At 47.0% G+C, this 18,715-nt stretch overlaps 1 protein-coding gene across 6 annotated transcripts in view; it reads right to left on the bottom strand.

Moving 5' to 3' along the window:
• TTC3 (tetratricopeptide repeat domain 3) overlaps nucleotides 1–18,715 on the bottom strand; it is a 90,331-nt gene that overhangs the window by 21,115 nt on the left and 50,501 nt on the right. For 5 of the 6 annotated variants that reach the window (XM_055127633.1, XM_055127637.1, XM_055127635.1 and 2 more), the window contains 12 exons: nucleotides 17,639–17,740; nucleotides 16,836–16,928; nucleotides 16,194–16,258; nucleotides 14,528–14,664; nucleotides 13,214–13,540; nucleotides 10,787–11,038; nucleotides 7,927–7,973; nucleotides 6,980–7,036; nucleotides 6,093–6,166; nucleotides 4,575–4,739; nucleotides 1,255–2,266; nucleotides 231–296 (listed from right to left, as the gene is read on the bottom strand). In XM_055127633.1, coding sequence (XP_054983608.1) covers nucleotides 231–296; nucleotides 1,255–2,266; nucleotides 4,575–4,739; nucleotides 6,093–6,166; nucleotides 6,980–7,036; nucleotides 7,927–7,973; nucleotides 10,787–11,038; nucleotides 13,214–13,540; nucleotides 14,528–14,664; nucleotides 16,194–16,258; nucleotides 16,836–16,928; nucleotides 17,639–17,740 — 2,397 coding nt within the window. The remainder of the gene's footprint in view (nucleotides 1–230; nucleotides 297–1,254; nucleotides 2,267–4,574; nucleotides 4,740–6,092; nucleotides 6,167–6,979; nucleotides 7,037–7,926; nucleotides 7,974–10,786; nucleotides 11,039–13,213; nucleotides 13,541–14,527; nucleotides 14,665–16,193; nucleotides 16,259–16,835; nucleotides 16,929–17,638; nucleotides 17,741–18,715) is intronic. The other variant, XM_055127636.1, reaches the window with a different exon arrangement.

The following is an 18,715-nucleotide window of genomic DNA, read 5'->3' as shown; positions in this document are numbered from 1 at the left end:
TTTTATTTTATTATTTATTTTTGTTTTTTGCTTTTTAGGTCACACCCGGCAATGAACAGGGGTTACTCCTGGCTCTGCACTCAGGAATCACCCCTGGCGGTGCTCAGGAGACCATATGGAATAATATGCTCCAACCCCTATCTGGTTAAACATTTTAATATAATTTTTTAGTTTAGTATGATTTTTTTCAAGTGATGCAAGGTAGCATTTTAATATGATTTTTGGCTCACCTGTTTAGTCTCGAAAGGATCATAGGGGTCAGTATTGACTTCTTGATTCATTATATCCCAAGACACCTTAGGGACAAAGCAAACATTTAATGTCTCAATTACTCAAGAAAAATAAATCCTTCGTGTAATAACATCTAGAAATATGCTACCATACTTTCAAGAGCAAGGAGGGGAAATTTACGCTCAGGGTTACTCCTGATGCTGGGGGGACCATATAGGACGCCTGGGATGGAACCTGGGTCAGCCACGCACGCAAGGCAAACGCCCTACCCAGTGTGCTATCGCTCCAGCCCCTTCCGCTTTATTTATTTATTTAATTTGCTTTTTGGGTCACACCTGGCGATGCTCAGGGTCACTCCTGGCTCTGCACTCAGGAATTACTCCTGGAGGTGCTCAGGGGACCATATGGGATGCTGGGAATCGAACCTGGGTCGGCCGCGTGCAAGGCAAACGGCCTCCCCGATGTGCTCTTGCTCCAGCCCCACCTTTCTGCTTTATTTTTGATTGCCTTTACATTTATTCAGATTCTTCACAATAACTAATTTTATGATGGTCAGTGAGGCTCTCACCTGGAAAAGTTTTGGTTTGGGGCCACACCCAGAGGTGCTCATGGTTTAGTCCCAGTTCCGTGCTCAGGGATCGTTCCTGATTGGCTCAGGGGACCATGTGGGATGCTGGGGGTTCAAGCTGGGTAAGGGAGTACAAGCCAAGCCCTCTATCCGCTGAACCCACGCGGCAGACCTGGGTTCGATTCCCAGCATCCCACATGGCCCTCAGATCACCGCCAGGACTAATTCCTGAGTGCAGAGCCAGGAGTAACCCTTTAACCCCTGTGCATCGCTGGGTGTGACCCAAAAATAAAAAAACAAAAAACAATAAATAAACCACCCCCCCACCCCCCCCAAATAATAAAGCAGAAGATTTTAAAAAGATGTTCTTCCTGGTCCGGAAAGACAGTACAAGAGTCAGGTGCTTCCTTGTACCCTCCCCCCCCAATTCCGGGGCACTCCTGTTCAAGACTCACCTGTGTGGCAGCCACTTTTGTTCGTGGACCGTCTGCCACGTGGGCGGCACTGCCCTCGCTGCGGCTGGCGGGCTCTCCGCTGGCTTCACTCTGGGCCCTGCCAGGGTCACCGGTGCCACTCAGAGGCTCGGTGGGTGGTGCCGGGGCGGCCGGAAGGACCTGCGTTTCCGACGGCCCCTGGCTCGCAGGGACGCCCTCGGCGGTCAGCGGAGGACCCTTGAGGCCCGGAGCGGCGCTTTCCCCTGCCGCAGGGCCGGCCCCCAGCGAGGGCACCTCGGGCACGGGCGCCTGCAGCTGGTACTCGGGCGGGCCGCCGGCCACGGGCGCGTAGACGCTGGTGTACTGCGGCAGGCTGGTGGTGATGACGTTGATGTAGCCAGGCGGGCTCTGGGAGAGGCCGTACCCCTGGAAGGGGACGTAGGTGCAGTAGCCCGTGACGACCTGGGGCTGGGTCCAGTAGGGCGGCTTCACGGCCTCCACCCCGCGCTGCGGACCGGCCTCCTCGCCCACGGGGGTGGAGGCATCGGAGGTGGCGGCCTGGGGGGGCGCCTCCTTGGGAACGGGGCCGGACGGAGCACTGGGGACCGGCTTGGGCTGCAGAGCATCCCCGGGCGGCCCAGGGGGATGGGCAGGCCCCGCCCCGGGCGCCTCGGACGCCGGCACCGGAGACGCTGTGCACACCGGCTTGGGCTTGACGTCGGGCTTGAACTCCCGGGCGGCTGGATTCAGCGGGAGTTTGCTGCGCAGAAACTCGCCAGATTTCGAGATTTCTTCCACTTTTGTCTTCATGTTCTTCTTCTTTCTCTTCTTCTTGAGGCGGGAGGCCACCTTCTTCAGCGCGATGCAGTTGTCGATCAGGACGAACCGAGGGCAGGCCAGCAGGAAGGATTTCAAGCCGCCTGCTTTCTCGAGGATCTGCCGGGTTTCTTCGGGAAAGAATTCGTATTCCTCGGAGAACATCTTGTTACTCGTGTCCAAGGGACCATGCTCCTCCAGCAACTGGGAAAAGTAACTGGGGGAAAAGGGGTATTTACATGAGTCAACGCAAGGAAGTACTGGTACGTGTTCATCTGATTAAAAAAAAAATTACCTAAAGTCTCCTAAATAAAATACTATTTCAAATGCTTCTTAATAAAATGATTGCTTTTGGTGTGTTTTGGGGGCACGCCTAGCGGTGCTCAGGACTTACACCTGGCTCTGCTAATTTTATATTCAATCTGAGTAAGATTAACTTATCAGAGACACTGTATTTCACCACCAGTCACCACCATCTGGTGACCAGAGCACCTTGTATTTTTTGTGGGGGGAAGCCGCTCCCAGTAAGCTGGGGATAACGCCCGGTTCAGTGCTTAGAATCGTTCCTGGTGGGGCTCGGGGAACCATACAGGGTACGAGGGATTGAATCTGGGTCTGTCTTGTTTCAGCCCTCATGTGGCACAATCCACCCTCTTCCCGCAAGTAATAATAAAGGTCTTTTTCCTAGGAAGAAAAGCAAAAGGGGATGAAACACTTTATAATTATGAAGTTATGTAATCTGCTTAAAAAGCAAAAAAATTTTTCAAGGAAAATAAAAGAATTTCAGTAACAAAAGAACACAAATGTCAAAAACCTCTTCTTGAAATCTGCCTATAATAAACCTGCTGCATTTTTATTTAGGGCTCTAGGCTTCAGACAATATGGTACAGGAGCAGATATTCCTTAGTCTGCCTATAGTTTGCTCACTCCAGTTCTGGGGGGATTTTCTTTCCCCTCTGTCAGGATTACAGAGCCTTTCTCCATTTAAATTTGGGGTCCTGGGCCAGGGAGACAGTACAGGGATAAGGCATCAGCTGACCTTAGTTTAATCTCTAGCACTGCATATGATCCCCTGAACACTGCCAAGAGTAATCCCCAGGCCAGGAATAGTCCCCGAGCACCACGGGATATGCACAACACTCCCCCACCCCCCAAATGCCAAACCAAAAGAGGGCATTCTCTCTCTACCATACCAGCTAGGAAAATATATGCCACATAACATTGAGTGCTAACAAGGAGGAGAACTTATCTTGGAGGAAGTCGGTAAAAAAAAAAAAAAAAGAAAAAGAAAGAAAAAAAAACCCAACAACACATGCAGCCTTTTACAGCCATGTCAAGTTAAGATATTACCACTTATAATGGAAATGGAACTATTCCTATGTACTCGACTGTCCAAGAATCTCTAGGAATATCTGTCATTTACACTTCAATTCTCAAGGGAGCCAAGGAGACTCGGTCACCAGGCAACTGGGATGATGAACTCAGGAGGGAAAAAGAATGGATTGGGCGAAAGTTTTCTGAGAAGACCAGCCAGCATTCAAATTAAACTCCTCCTCCACTGCCTGCTTTTGCCCCCCCATCAGCACCGCCAGCTGTACTCAGGGATTACTCTCAGCACAGAAATCACTCCAGCCACTCACATGGGGCCATACGGGAAGCCGGGGACTGAGCCTAGCGCCACACTTATGTACTAAGGCTCTGGCCTCGCACCTTAAATTTCTATTGCAGATTTTTGTTTTGTTTTTCGTTTTTAGTGAAGTAAAAAACAAACAAGCAAATAAGTGAGAGAGAGAAAAAGGGGCTGTAACACAGCCTTGACGAGGGCCGTGAAGGAGAGCGAGCACAGGTCAGTGAAGCCGGGAGAGCCCAGAGCAGAGGCGCCTTCACTGGGCCTCACTCCGCTCACATCTGACAGGGCGTCCCACAGTGCTGACTAACGCCAGGTCACACAGCTGTTTTTTCTCTCAGGTTCCCTCAAGTGACATCACTTGTCACTGTTCTTAGGAGATGTCAAACAGCTGCTCCCACCAAGAGGGCAGCAAGTCAAATCATCACACACCTCCGTGTCAAGTATGTCCCTGGGAATTCGTGAGGAGAGAGACCGGCCAGGAACACGGGCCCAGCAGGGCGCACCGAGTGCGAGAAGCGGGATGTACCTGTGTCTAGAATCTGCAACTGACCTTATATACTGGACGACAAAACCTGTGAAATTACATTCCCCCCGCTCCGGGTGGATGAGTCAAGGATTCTCTTTCATAAAAATAAGGGATAGAGGGGCAGGAGCTGTAGTACAGCAGGTAGAGAGTTTGCCTTGCATGCGGCCAACCCGGGTTCGATCCCCAGCACCCCATATATGGTTCCCCAAGCACCGCCAGGAGTAATTCCTGAGTGCAGAGCCAGGAGTAACCCCTGAGCATCGCTGGGTGTGACCCCCCCCAAAAAAAAAGGGGATAGAGAGTGAGCGACTGAAGGGCTCTGGCAGCTCCCGTGTGAGATCCCAGCGGGAGGAGTCCCGGCACACTCACTCGTACAGCGTGGAGCACTTCTGTTTGGGGTTGATGTCCCACAGCTTCTTGTTGCGGATGACGTACTCTCCGCTGTGCTGCTCATACAGGGCTTCGAATTCTTCCACGTCCTGCCGGAGATGGTCGGGCACCACAAACGGGCCTGAAGAACTGGAACTGCTTCTGCTGGTAAAAGACAATTTGGTAAAGGGCAACGTTACAGGTGAACACAAATCCAGTCTAAAGTAAGGACAAGTCACGGTGGAATACTACTCGGCCGTAAGGAAAGACGCAGTCGTACAATCTGCTGATCTAAGGACGGAGCTGGGGAGTACGGTGCTGAGAGGGAAGTTCAGAGGGGGAGGGACGGTCACAGACTGATGTCCCCCACACGCAGGGTACGGAGCAGCAGTGGGGCAATAACCAAGCCCCACAGCACCTGAAGCAAAGAGGAGAACCAGCCCTTGTAGGAAGCTTGCCGCCGGGAAGAGGGGGTTAGTCCAAGGAAGGGACCCCTCTGACAATGATGGGGGCAGTGGTCACTTTGGGCCGGGACTAGGAGATAAAGGGACATGCACAGTATCAGATCAATGACAAGAGAGAAACAGTGCCTGCCACAGAGGCAGGCCAGCAGTGGGAGGGCACCTGGGAACATTGATTTAGGGAAGCAGAAACCTGAAACCCAATCATGAAGAACATTGTAACTACGTAACTCATCATAATCCAATTTCTAAAAAAAGTTAAATACATTATATAAAGAAATAACAAGTAACATACGCAATTACAATGCATCAAACTACCACATAATTTAAGGTTGAAAAGTTACTGTTGACAATTACTACTTAGAGATATAAATATCTGACTAAGAAAAGAGGAGAATTAAAAATTTTCTTAGCCCTTGTGAAACTGGGATTGGTAAAAGTTCCTCAGGGTTTCTATCAATCCTTAAAAACCATGGACCAAGCTATAACAGAGCCAAGAGGGGTCAGATTAGCTAGTCACACCAGAGGCACATTTTTAGACAGAGATGTCAGGAAAAACACAATTTTCAAGAACATCAAGTAGGGCCAGGGCAATAGTATAGTGATTAGGGTGTTTGCCTTGCATGCAGGCGGCCCGGGTTCGATCCCTGGCATCCCACATGGTCCTCCTAAGCACTGCCAGGAGTAATTCCTGAGTGCAGAGCCAGAAATAACTCCTGAGCATCACCTGATATGGTCCAAAAAGCGGAATAAATAAATAAATAAAGTAATAAAGTAATAATAACAATAATAAAGTACATTAAGTAAACGCTACTTAAGAGTCCTTAACACTTGAAAAAAACAAAAATTAACCAATATTCGTTATCACAGAATATTATTTCACGGCTATCTATGTTTTCTTTGTTGGCTAAGAGCAGCATTTTTAACCCTGTTTTCTCCTGTGGCGCCCTTTCTGACCTTGTTTCCCTAATCTCAAGTGGTGTCCCTGGTTGATAAATGCTGACAAAATTAACCTCGTGTAACATATTTTTATTTAAAAAAGAAAAATTAGACTTACTTATGGTCTTCACCAGAAGTGCTTGTATCACTAGTTGTTGTTATTGAAGTTTTTCCAGATCCAACTAACATAGGCTGGTTTAAAAAAAAAAAAAAAGGCAAAATGACAATTATTTTCTACCTTAAAATTCCACGGGGGGAGGAAATTACCATTAAATTATGACTGTTTAGGGGCCAGAGACATAGTAGAGCAGGTAGGGCATGGTCCCTGCATGCAGCCGACCTGGGTTTGATCCCTGATATCCCATATGGTCCCTCCAGCACAGCCAGGAGTAATTCCTGAGTGTAGTGCCAGGAATAACCCCTGAGCAGCATCACAGATTTGCCCAAAAGCAAAAAAAAAAAAAAAAAAAAAGGACAATAAATATGCGTGCAACATGTAGGGTTTATCTAAAATCTCTTGTGATTGTGAAACAGTAATAAAACTTTCATCAATGAAGAACAGGTTCAAATGAACAGTTAGTCATTTCCAATGCTTTAAAAAATGTTTTTTAATGAGGCTGGAGCAATAGCACAGCATGTAGGGCATTTGCCTTGCACACGGCCGACCCGGGTTCAATTCCCAGCATCCGGTATTGTCCCCTGAGCACGCCAGGAGTAATTCTGGTGTACACAGCCAGGAGTAACCCCTGAGCATTGCTAGGTGTGACCCAAAAAGAAAAAAAAATTTAAATAATTAGGGGCAGAAAGATATTACAGGAGGTAAGGGGCTTGCTTTTAATGTGTCTGACCCAGGTTCAATCCCTGACAGCACAAATGGTCCCCTGAGCACTGCCCGGAGTGATCCCTGAGTGCACGGCCAGGACTAAGTCCTCAGCACCTCAGAGAATGGACCAAGCCCCTACCCCACCCAATGATATAATTAATATATACAGAAAATACCCATACCTTTGAGTCTTTTTGCTTCTTTTTCTTGCCTTTGTTCTTTATCTTGGTATTATTAAACTAAAAAGTGGGGGAAAGAGAAAATAATCAAGAAATACTCAAAATGCAGCACAACAAAGCTCAATATAAAGATATATGTAATATGTATATGTCATATTTCAATAAAGTATAAAGAAATAAAGTATGGCAGTCATATTATCTATAATAGAAAACAGTAAGTCTGATGCTAATGTTGAAAAACACTGTGTCACTGTGATTCATTTACAGAAATAAAAAAAAATTAAAAATTCCAGTTATGTGCTCTTAACAGTTTTTTAATTAATTCTTTTATTCGAGCCACATGAGACATTCCGCATCCGGTGAGACTGGGCACAACAGTGAACACAGAGCAGCACTTATGTTCTGAGTGTGTCAGTTATGCTTCCAAACACAGTTTGGCATACTATACAGCACTGATCTAAGACAAAGTTTCAAATACAGATGTGATCCAAAAAATAAAAATAAATAAATCAGTAAACAAACATCTTTATATTCAAGAACTACCACAACATCCAAAAGGCGGCAATTCTGGCCATTATTTTATTTTAAACTCAATATTGAGCTACTGAAAATTACAAAGCCTTTTTAGACTCAGAGCAAAAAATTAAAATTTTAATCAAACAGGCTGCTTTATTTTTATGCCAGGAAGTGACCCCGAACTCTTTTTTCCTATTTTTAATATATTTACATTTATTAACTGTAATGTTTTCTGTACAGCTAAATGGAACCTCAGAGTCTGCTTGTTGTTTCAATGGAACAGGAAGGTGAGGCTAACTTTCTAATGGAACAGCAGCCATTCTTTCAGACTCTCTAGTTGGGAATCCCCTGGGATACCGGGCGCAGGGTCTGGGTGCTGGCCCCTTCTGCGGGCACAAATTCGAAGGGACACATAAGGTGCTCCAGCAACTCACCGGCAGGTCCCCGCTGTCCTGCTTCCTCAGGACGGTGCAGCGGCTGTCTGTGGGGAGATGCACATGGTTCCGTGAGGAAACGGATGATACACGTCACCGTCCGACACACCCGCCCCTCCACGGAAACCACCCTTGGCATTCTGCACCCCGACATCCTAGCTGGCGTTCACACGCCTTTCAGAAAAGGAGCGAGCAACAATGGTCAACCAAAGGGGAAACCAACCACAAAGAGCCGCAGAATGTGGAGTCCAAGGCGCGGGAGTCAGTGACCTCCCGAGGGCCCAACCCTACCCTGGGAGCGAGGAACACCATGATGCACAGAACAGTCCCTGCCACCGATCCTGTCGTGTTCTAGAAGACAGACAAACCCGTGACCCAGAGCACCGAGTGCCGAGATCAACACCGCGGAGACAAACCTCACGGAGCACTGGCCCTGTCCAGGGCAGAGGCCGGGGAAGCCTTGAAGTAACTGGAGGAGAGACGGGAGGCACAGAGGAACTGCACAGAGGAGCAGCTCGGGGCGGGCTGGGCCCAGCTAGGCGAGGGAGCACGGGGAGAGGGAGGAAAACTCACGCTCTCCGAACCTTAAGGTGCAGGCGCACAAAGAAGAAACCTAGTCAAGTGTTTCCTGACAGAAACACAGAGAAGAGGCCCCGGGGCGGGGTGGGGGGGGGGCTCTAAAGGCAGACTTGGAGGATGTGGAGACCCAGAGGCCAGTTGGAAGCTGGTCACGGGCTCATTACGGAGAGATAACCACATCGGCCGAGGCAAGTGGACAGGGGCAGGCAGGGCAGGAACGGGCAGGAGGGAGACACAGCTGGCGTGTGCTGCTGAGGAGGCGGTCGGGGGGACAGCCGGAAAACAGAACAGCTGAGACCAATTTCAGGGTCCTGCTTCACAAGACAGGCAGCAATGCTACATTTGGGGGCGGGGAGAGTGTTGGGTCTGGGCCCTACCCAGCAATGCTCAGGGGTTACTCCTGGCTTTGTGCTCAGGGATCGCTCTTGGTGGAGCTCAGGGGACCACCTGGGGGTGCCAGGGACTGCACGGGGTCAGCCACGCACAAGGCAAATGCCCGACCGGTTGTATTATCTCCCTGGCGCTCAATGCTAGTTTTTTTCTTTATGCTTTTCGGGTGACGCCCGGCAATACACAGGGGTTACTCCCAGCTCTACACTCAGAAAATACTCCTGGTGGTGTTCCCTATGGGATGCTGGGAATCGAACCCGGGTTGGCCACGTGCAAGGCGCTACCAAACACCCTACCCACTGTGCTATTGGTCCAGCTGCTCAATGCTAGTTTTTAACAGATCAATTTAGGAAGCCTAGGGTTGAACGATCTACCCATATGGCCCCTAAGGGTCCTCTTGGTCGTTTAATTTATTAAATCTCGGGGGTTGTCTACACTGCTTTATTAAATACATTTTGTTACAAGCCCAGTGGACTGTCCCTTTAGATGAAAAGAAGGAAATGAAGTAAGGGTGCAAGGCAGAGTTAAGGATCGGAACTTCAGCCAGTCATTGGTTGGTGGCTTCAATTCTATGACTCAAGGGTGGGAAATGATCACAGCTAGAGAGGCTGCAATTTTCAGGTGGAGACAGGAGACTCGGAATAACGCCAATGAGGGGGACGTGTATCTTTTCTGAGTTTACTTTCGTGGGATCCCAACATGCATTGGGTTTTCTGAGCTCAGCACAGGAAGCGTTTTATTACCAGCAGTAGCAAACTGATGGCAATAAATTCAGGCTATCCAGTAGCATGTCACGTTCAGTCCTGAAGCAGAGTCCTGGAAAAATAAAGCCATCTAGGTTTGAATCTGCTCCCTAAGAAACACAGAACAGCCTTCCTCTTCTTCCTACCGCCATGGCCTCTACCACACGACACTGCTGCCAAGGCCAGACCTCGTGTGTGCCCTCTGAAAGAGCATGAACCTCGAAAGCCCAACTCTGACCATACACAGACCCGTGAAACCACGAGAAAAAGGGACCGTGAAGAAGCGCAGTCATTTATAAGACACGCGTGGGATTATTAGAGAAAATTAAATTGAGTTAGTACCTAAGAACACCAAAAATCCAAAGCAGAAAGACCATCGAGGTTGCTGGTTCTAAATCTTCTCACTTGTGCAATACAGAAACCGAAATCTCGGAGTGATCACCCACTAGCTACTGCACTCTGCCACGGTCTTCCCCTTGCTCTGAGCCACACCGGTCCCAGTTCTCACCCATCCTCTGTCTACACCTGGATGTCAACCTATCCAAGTACACTTCCGTGTCACGATCAATTATAAACTCTCCCCAGCACCGACGCTGTCCTCCTTGGATGCACCACCTACCCGATCCTCCCCCTAACCCCCTGGCACCTTCTCTGGACCTTTCTCTTGGACCTAAGGGGGCTGAGAGCAGCGCCTAGTGCAAGCACCTCTAAGACCCTCATTAACAAGGAGCCGGGAAAGAGCAGAACCCACGAGGGGTTTACAGGGCTGAATGAGGGAGAAGCCGAGCAACTAGTCGGGGCCTTTCCCTGTTCCCAAAGACTCTGTCTGCATCTGCAAATATCACACCTGCCCGCAGGACACCCCTTACCTAAACGCCCAGCACCAAACTACGCATCCTAGGCAAGAACCTCACAGAAGGCCTAACATGAGAACAGCATGACAGGCTGTCTGAACAATATGCCCCCCTGACTACTTCTACAACTCCCACGGATCAAAAGGTTAAGGACATTTGAAAAAATATATTCAATATTCTTCATCACAAGCTTTCCCAAATGAAACAGTCGTACCTAATGCTTTCCACACTTTTGTTAAGTATGTACGGCTCCCCCTCCCCCCAGACGGAGTACCTGGCCCTCGGCCCACCTACCCATGATATCAAAGAACTCATCCAGGGCATTGTGCAAGGCCGGGAACTTGTCCCGGTGGTCCTCCAGCAGCCAGATCAGGCACCGCGCCTCCTTCGCGGACGCGGAATCGCAGAAATAATTCAGCTGCTTCCCTTCGATGGACGCCAGTTTGTGGCCGTACTTCTCATTCCAGAGGAAAGTCATGATGCTGAAATCAAGCTCCTTGAGAGATGCTCCGTATCGGGAGAAAAACGATCCTGTGGCATCTAAGCCTGAAAGAAACACAAAACCCAAGTCAGAGACAAACTCAGTGAGAGCACCAGGCCTGTCTGGAAGGGCCTTCCCTCTGGCTGTCTACACGCTCAGTGCTTGCGCACCTGCTCATGCCACATACTTAAAAAATTTCATGTATTATTGACATGCTAATTATAATTCACATCTAAAAATTGAATAAGGTAGGACAAAGGCACTCATTTATTTATTTATTTATTTATTTATTTATTTATTTTTCGCTTTTTGGATCACACCTGGTGATGCTCAGGGATTACTCCTGGCTCTACACTCAGGAATTACTCCTGGCAGTGCTCAGGGGGCCATATGGGATGCTGGGAATTGAACCCGGGTTGGCCACGTGCAAGGCAAACACCCTCCCCGCTGTGCTATGGCTCCAGCCCCACAAAGGCATCTATTATGCTTATTAAACTTTATCAGTAGTCTCCGAAACCCAGACTCCTAGGAGCCCTAGAGAGAGACCCGGCAGCTTCACTCTCCAACACCTCGTCTTCTGCAGTACTTTTCAGTCTTTTTGGAGGGAGCGAGGGAGTCTGGCTCCCTGTGGGGCTCAGGAGTGCCCCCTGCTGGTGCTCAGAGACCATCCCAGGGCAGGAGGTGTGCAAGGCAAATGCTTAAGGCCTGTTCTTGCTTCCTGGTCCACCTGCAGCCTTTAATGCAGTAACTGGCGAGTGAGTCACCTTTTGTGCAGGCCAGCTGCTACTGCAGTGATAACATAAACAACCACAGAAACACTGCCGGGGCCAAAAGACAGTACAGGGCTCGGGGCACTAACATTACGGTGCTCGCATTGCACCAACCAATTCCAGGTCAATTTGATCCCCAGGACCACAGACGCTCCCGTGAGGAAGGCCAGGAGTGAGCCCCGAGCACAGGTGAGGAGTAAGCCCTGAGTGATGCTGGGTAGACCTACACCCACCCACACAACCCCGCAAAATCTTCCTTGAAGAGATCAAGTACCAGATCCCTTCCGCAGTTTCTGGGTGACCAGAGAAAAGCCTACTTAAGGATGGGTGGAAATCAAGTGGGAAATACCAAGACAGGGGCAGGAGGGATAGTCCAGGGGGGAGGGCGTTGGCCTTACACGCAGCTGACCCGGGTTCTATCCCTGGCATCCCATAGGGTCCTCTGAGCACTGCCAGGAGTAATTCTGGAGAGCAGAGCCACGGAGTAACCCCTGAAAATCACCAGGTATGACCCCCCCAAAAGGGATCGGAGTGACAGTACAGCAGGGAGGGCATCTGCCTTGAATTTGACTGACCTGGGTTCAATCCCAGCATCCCATATGGTCCCCTGAGCACCACCAGGAGTAATTCCTGAGTGCAGAGCCAGGAGTAACCCCTGTGCATTGCCAAGTATGACCCCAAAAAAGAGAAAAATAAATAAATTTTAAAAAGCCAAAAAAAAAATGATTAAAAGCAAGTATCAGCAGAGTTTGTGATTCACAGCAGCCTAGTTCAACCCAGGGCTATTTGAATTTTGATTATCGGATAAAGACCTTCTTTGGGTGACACAGATTAACCCTCAGGGGGAGACTGGCTTTAGGAATCCTAAGCGTGTTCTTTCCACTTGCTCCTTCCTCAGATTTTTTTTTTTAGGAATTTGAGATCTGAAGAATCCTATTTATCTACCCAGGGGGGCTATTTAACCATCAGGTACCTCACAAACGGAGGTTTTGAGGTACAGTAACAGTACCTCAGGGACAGTAAAAACAGGGACAGTAAAAAACTGGGGCCAGAGCAGCTGAAAACAGGCTGCATCCGGCACCCCATATGGTCCCCTAGGAGTGATTTCTGAGCTCTGCCAGAGGTAGCCCAAGCCCCCCAGCCCCCACCCCCAACAGAAAAGCAGAAAAGGGAACCCAGAAAGCATTCACATCTGGGCTCATCTTCGCTCAGCCACACCTCCTGGGGGCGCAGACAGTCGAGATGACACCTGCCCTGTCAGTGCGGTGGCACTCTTGCCTCGCACGTGTCCCACCCAAGTTCGACCCCCAGTTCCCACATGCTGTCCCGTGCCCCACTCCAAGCACTGCCAGGAATCATCCCTGAGCACTGAGCACAGAGCACCAGGTGTGGCACAAAAATCAACAAACCAAATACAAACAACTCCCCCCCACACACATACACGCTTGTAGAATCAAGCGACAGACATACCAAAGCCATTCAGTTTCTGGATCCAGGTGGCTAATTTGGGCTCGACTTCTTTAAGTTCACTCAAAACATGCAGAAATATTCTTGTCTTAACTCGATTCTTCTCCTGGACCAAATGACGAATGACATAGTCTACGGCTTCGTTCAGAAAATTTCTGCTTGAAAAACAGGTGGTGTAGTCTTCGGTGCTCAAAACTTTCCAAGAGAGCAATTCCTTGAGAAGTTTGGAAGGGTTCTGGATCCCAGATTTAATCTTGTCAGCATACTGCTTTATGCACTGCAGGATTCTGTCATCAAGAAACTGGCAGCTCTGAACACTCTTAGCCGTTTCTGTGGAAGAACAGCAGTGGTCCATAGCAGTCAAAAAAGGATCAATTTTCAAAAATACAAACTCAGAAATAATGTAACATTATATAAAACAAAACTTGGAATAAAGTGATTCTTTGTAGCTTTAAATAAAGAAATGGATGGAAAACTGGGAAATAACAACTCCTTTCAAAAGGGAAAGTTCAATTAAACCATACACAAGAATCTTATGTCCTTAAAACCACCTCACTTACGCACTACCTAAAAACTCAGTTGCTATAGAGTAACGCTGATTGTCCCAGCAATTCTAGCCCAGTCTCAACTAAACTTTATAACGAAAAGATACGGCTAGATCATCAGCATGCAGGCTGGAGGGATTATTTACTCAATACAACTTAACTAATACTTGGTGGTTATCACTCCATTACCTATCAAATTGTTAGATTCCACCTTGCACACAAACGAATTCACAGATTTCCTACTGAATAGACTGTCAGCCTTTCAAAGCATACAAAGCCAAAGTACAAACACTTGCTGAAAAATGTTTCCGTACAATGTAATTTTTTAATTGATTTGTGAAACATTAATGGAATATCAGATAAAAAATAGTAAGAGGAAAAATTCACTTTGGAAAGGACCATCATAGTAAAAATGATGGAAAAATCGAACTGTGTGTCCAGAAAATGTAAAATTAACAAAGCGGATTCCCACGCAGACCAGGGGCTGCCGACAAGGTGAGCATCACCCAGAAGGTAGGACAAATTCACCACTAAGGTGCTTCTGCGTTTGACACGAGCATCATTTCAGGTCATTAGTAGCTAATATAAAGGCCCTATGTGAAGTTTACAGAGGACTAGTAAATATGTAACAATTATGTTAACATTACCTGTACCTACACAGTGATTTATTATATACAAACTGCTATTTAATTTCAACTAACAACGTCCCAAGAAGCGGGGTGTGACGTCACTCTAAGCACCAAGCTTCTTAGTAGGCTGCACCTGCTCGTACCTTTGTGCTCCTCAGCTTTGGGTGGGTTACTCTCCCTCAAGTCCTCTTCCATTCTCTCTTGGGCTAATTTCTTGGCTTCCATCTTTTGGATCTTTCTCTTCAGTTTTTTGTCTTCTTTCAGTTTCAACTTCTCAAGGCTAATAAACATGTAAGATTAGTAACAATCGCCTCAGTTGGAAATTCACTGAGCTAGTGAGTCTGCTTTCGCTACAGCAGACACGATTCTGTGAGCACGAAGACAGAAGACAGACATTCTCCTTCATTTTAGAGCCTGGCCTGTATCTTCCGCTTGGATCACAATCTACTCATGCAAATGCCTCGCATGAGCGACAACTGGATTCAAAGCTCAGCACCAAGATAATAAACAAAAATATATAACGTATCATAAAAAAAGAAAGTATACAATCTTTTTTTTTTTTTGCTTTTTGGGCCACACCTGGTGATGTACAGGGAGGGGTTACTCCTGGCTCTGCACTCAGGAATTACCCCTGGCGGTGCTCAGGGGACCACATGGGATGCTGGCAATCGAACCTGAGTCAGCCGAGTGCAAGGCAAATGCCCTACCCGCTGTGCTATCGCTCCAGCCCCAATCATTTTACTTAAAATAAGGATACTTGTTTTATGAGAACAAGGTGTTGAGGATGGCTTGTACAGACTGTACAGATGTCATTCCTATTCCTCTAAATTATTTAAGAAATGCAGAAATACTGCAAGTTGTGCCAGGGAGACAGCTCAGGGCCAGGACACACATTTCACACGGCAGAGGCTGGGGTGAGATTCCCAGCACCAGACAGTCCCCTGGCTAAGAGTGAGCTGAGTGCAAAACTGGGAGAAGGCCCCGAGCACTAGTGGACACCTCCCTCTCCCAAAATAATTACTCTGAAGGATAATATATATTCATTTCAAAGAGAGACCCATGAAAACATATTGTCATAACATTCAAATGATGACTTTCTGGAGTTTGGTAGATGTATCTATAGTGAACTCTCTTCAAAAATTCTGTTTGTCTTTTTTTTTTTTTTGCTTTATCTTGGGTTAACAAAGATAAAAAAAAGTCCTTAAAATTAAATATCAAGATCAAAATAAAAAGAGGCTTCAAAAATCTAAAAAAGGTACAGAAAGTGAGTAATCCAAACAATACGTTGAGTATTTCAGAGTAAGAAATAGTCACTGATTCAAAATGTTTATTAAGGAAAGACTAAAAGGACAAAAGAAACTAAAGTTTAAAAAAATGAAAGTAAAGGATACAACCTTTATCTAAATATCAAATCTATTTAACAAATAAAATTTCACATCATAAGCCATTATAATTTTATTTGTAAAACCAGTGATTCAAGTTTCAGAATTTAACCATTCTACGCTAATTTAAATTTTTAATATCCATAAAATTTATTTCAAAACCATTAATTCAGCTATATGTAAGTGGTCAATCAAAAAAACATTATCAGGAGGGAAACTGAGGAAATTGGTGGTGGGAAATGTATACTAGTGAAAAGATGGGTGTTGAAACATTATACGATGGAAACCCAATCTCAAACCACCTTACAATTGGTATCTCTCACTGTGATTCAATTAAAAAAAAAAAAGACCTAATTTAGAATTGCCAATTACAGAATTATCTTCTCCAAGAGACATCATTAAACTTACAGATGATAGAAAATCTTACCTAGAACATTTCTGCTTCAGAATAGGTCTTGGAGGAACTTTTTCTTTTATGACCTTGTGTTCAAACTTAAAATAAAAACAAAGACATCCAAAGTTTGTCTCATGCTCTCATGAAAAGTAACACAAAACCACAAAGTCAAGGGCATTTCCCACCCAGGCTGCTCAGCTGTGTAAAGAGCAGAGCTGAGATACCCCGACCCAGACAGAACCTCAGCAGAACAATGGGCTAGAAGTGGAGCAAGGGAGCAGAAACACTTTCAGAACTTAAATATGAAAAGCAAAGAGATGATCCCATGAACTACAAATACTACTAGAACAACCCTCTCTGGCCACTCCCATCCCATGCAATTACAAGTTCAATCTCTTTTCCGACACGCTTCCACCCCTACGAACCCCACCCAAACCCAAAGGCTAATAACCACGGATTCAGAATTCTAGGCTAAGGAAAGAGAATAAAAACATGAGAAATGTTAAAAAGCCTCCCTTTCGTATGAGGAAAGAGAAATTTGTGATGTTCTCATGTTAAGTTTGTCTTGCCTGGAAAAGACCAGATCCAAAGGGCACCACTTCTAGCAAGCCCTATTTTAAAACACGCGCATTTTGGTTGTCAGTATGTGAGATTTCCCCTTTCTTAGCTACTCACTTCGCATTTCACTTGCCCACCACTGCTGTAGATAATAATCTTGGAAATGATTCCTTCACAGTCCGGGGTGAGACAAATTCCTTGTAGGAAATCCTGTTTGATTGGAAGAAAGGAGTATCAGATCTTACAATAAAATGTCACACGCATAGAATTTTTTTTTTCTTTTTTAGGGTTAACACCCGGCGATGCTCAGGGGTTACTCCTGGCTCTGCACTCAGGAATTACCCCTGGCAGTGCTCAGGGGACCATATGGGATATTGGGAATCGAACCCGGGTTGGCTGCATGCAAGACAAATGCCCTTCCCACTGTGCTATTGCTGCAGGAGGCACATGCGTAGTATTTTAATAACCAAGGAGTCCAAACAGGGTCAAGCCTGCTTCCAGAGACCCCGTGCAGAACACGGCAAAGATGACCACATGCTCTGCTTTGCTCCGTGCACTAAGCAGCATGCATGGTGCACCCGTGTCCGCCAGAGCTTTTAGCAACACGGCATGGAGTAGTGATGGCTCTTGGTGCCCTCCCACAAGCCAAGCCTGTCTCAGCCGAAATTCAGAAACACACTTCACAGCCATGGAGAGGAGCTGCTACAGCTCACTCCGGGCCCAGCCTGCAAACCTCAGGACGACTGAGGCAATAAATAAAACATTATTATAAGATACCCGGGAATCAGGATAGCAGATTAGTGAGAAACCTCTGGGCACGGGTTATGATCACTCCAGGCCCACCACAGCCCTTTTAAGAAAAGAAAAATTTCAACATTGTATGAACATGCTAAAAATCCAGACCACTTCATGAGTCGTACCTTGTCAATCTTATCATTAAAGGTTGTTGTCTTTAACTTCTTCCAGCAATTCATGTGAAACTCGATTTTACAATACTGGCAGCAGCTGATGCGGATGAAGCCCTGGAGGGGCAACATTGTAAATTCAAATTTTTAAACAGTCCACAAAAATGTGTTCAAGCATGCGTGCACACACACACACACACACACACACACAAAGCACATATTCAGGTAAAGACAGAGGTGTGAGGGGGAGTTTAAAGGCTAACGAACAAGCTCTGTCATGGTGGAGGGTATGGTCTGAGCAAGGGCACTCCGCAGTCCCCAGAAATATGACCGGGGCCACCTTATGGGCACCATTGTGTGTGGTCCCAGCGATACTGCAACAGGCAGGGTGCTTCTCTTACATGCTGCCGACCCAGGTTCTATCCCCAGAATCCCCTATGGACCCCCCTGACTACTTGCTGAGTGAAGAGCCAGAAATAATCCCTGAGCATGCAGGGTGTGGCCCAAAAACAAATCAAAGAACCAACCATCAGATTTGGTTTTTGGTTTTTTTTTTTCCTTTTTGGGTCACACCCAGCGATGCTCAGGGGTTATTCCTGGCTTTGCACTCAGGAATTACTCCAGGTGGTACTTGGGGGACCATATGGGATGCCGGGGATCGAACCCGGGTCGGCCGTGCAAGGCAAACGCCCTACCCGCTATGCTATCGCTCCGGCCCCCAACCATCAGATTTCAATGTAAGATCTGAAATCATAAAAATACAGACGAAATCCCAGGCAATGCATTTTTGACATTAGCTCTGCAGGTTGTACAATCGCTCCAGTTCCAACTTACTCAGATTCTTAAACATAATTAACTTCATAATGGTTAAGTTTTCACCCACAATGATTCCATTCCCCATGGGTTTTTGGGCTAGAAACAGAGCTGGGCTCAGATGTACACTCCGGGGTCACTCCTGACGGACCGTAAGGGGTGCTGGCAATCCAACCCAGGTCAGCCACAGGCAAGGCAGGTCCACTACCGACTTTACTGTCTCTCAGACCCATCAAAGGTAATGAACGAAGCAGCTCAAACACGGAGGGAGGGGCAGAG

The sequence above is a fragment of the Sorex araneus genome, chromosome 2, assembly GCF_027595985.1.
Source record: "Sorex araneus isolate mSorAra2 chromosome 2, mSorAra2.pri, whole genome shotgun sequence".
Taxonomy (NCBI): Eukaryota; Metazoa; Chordata; class Mammalia; order Eulipotyphla; family Soricidae; genus Sorex; species Sorex araneus.
The sequence above is the reverse complement of the archived record's forward strand: the minus strand, read 5'-3'. Positions and strand labels throughout refer to the sequence as shown.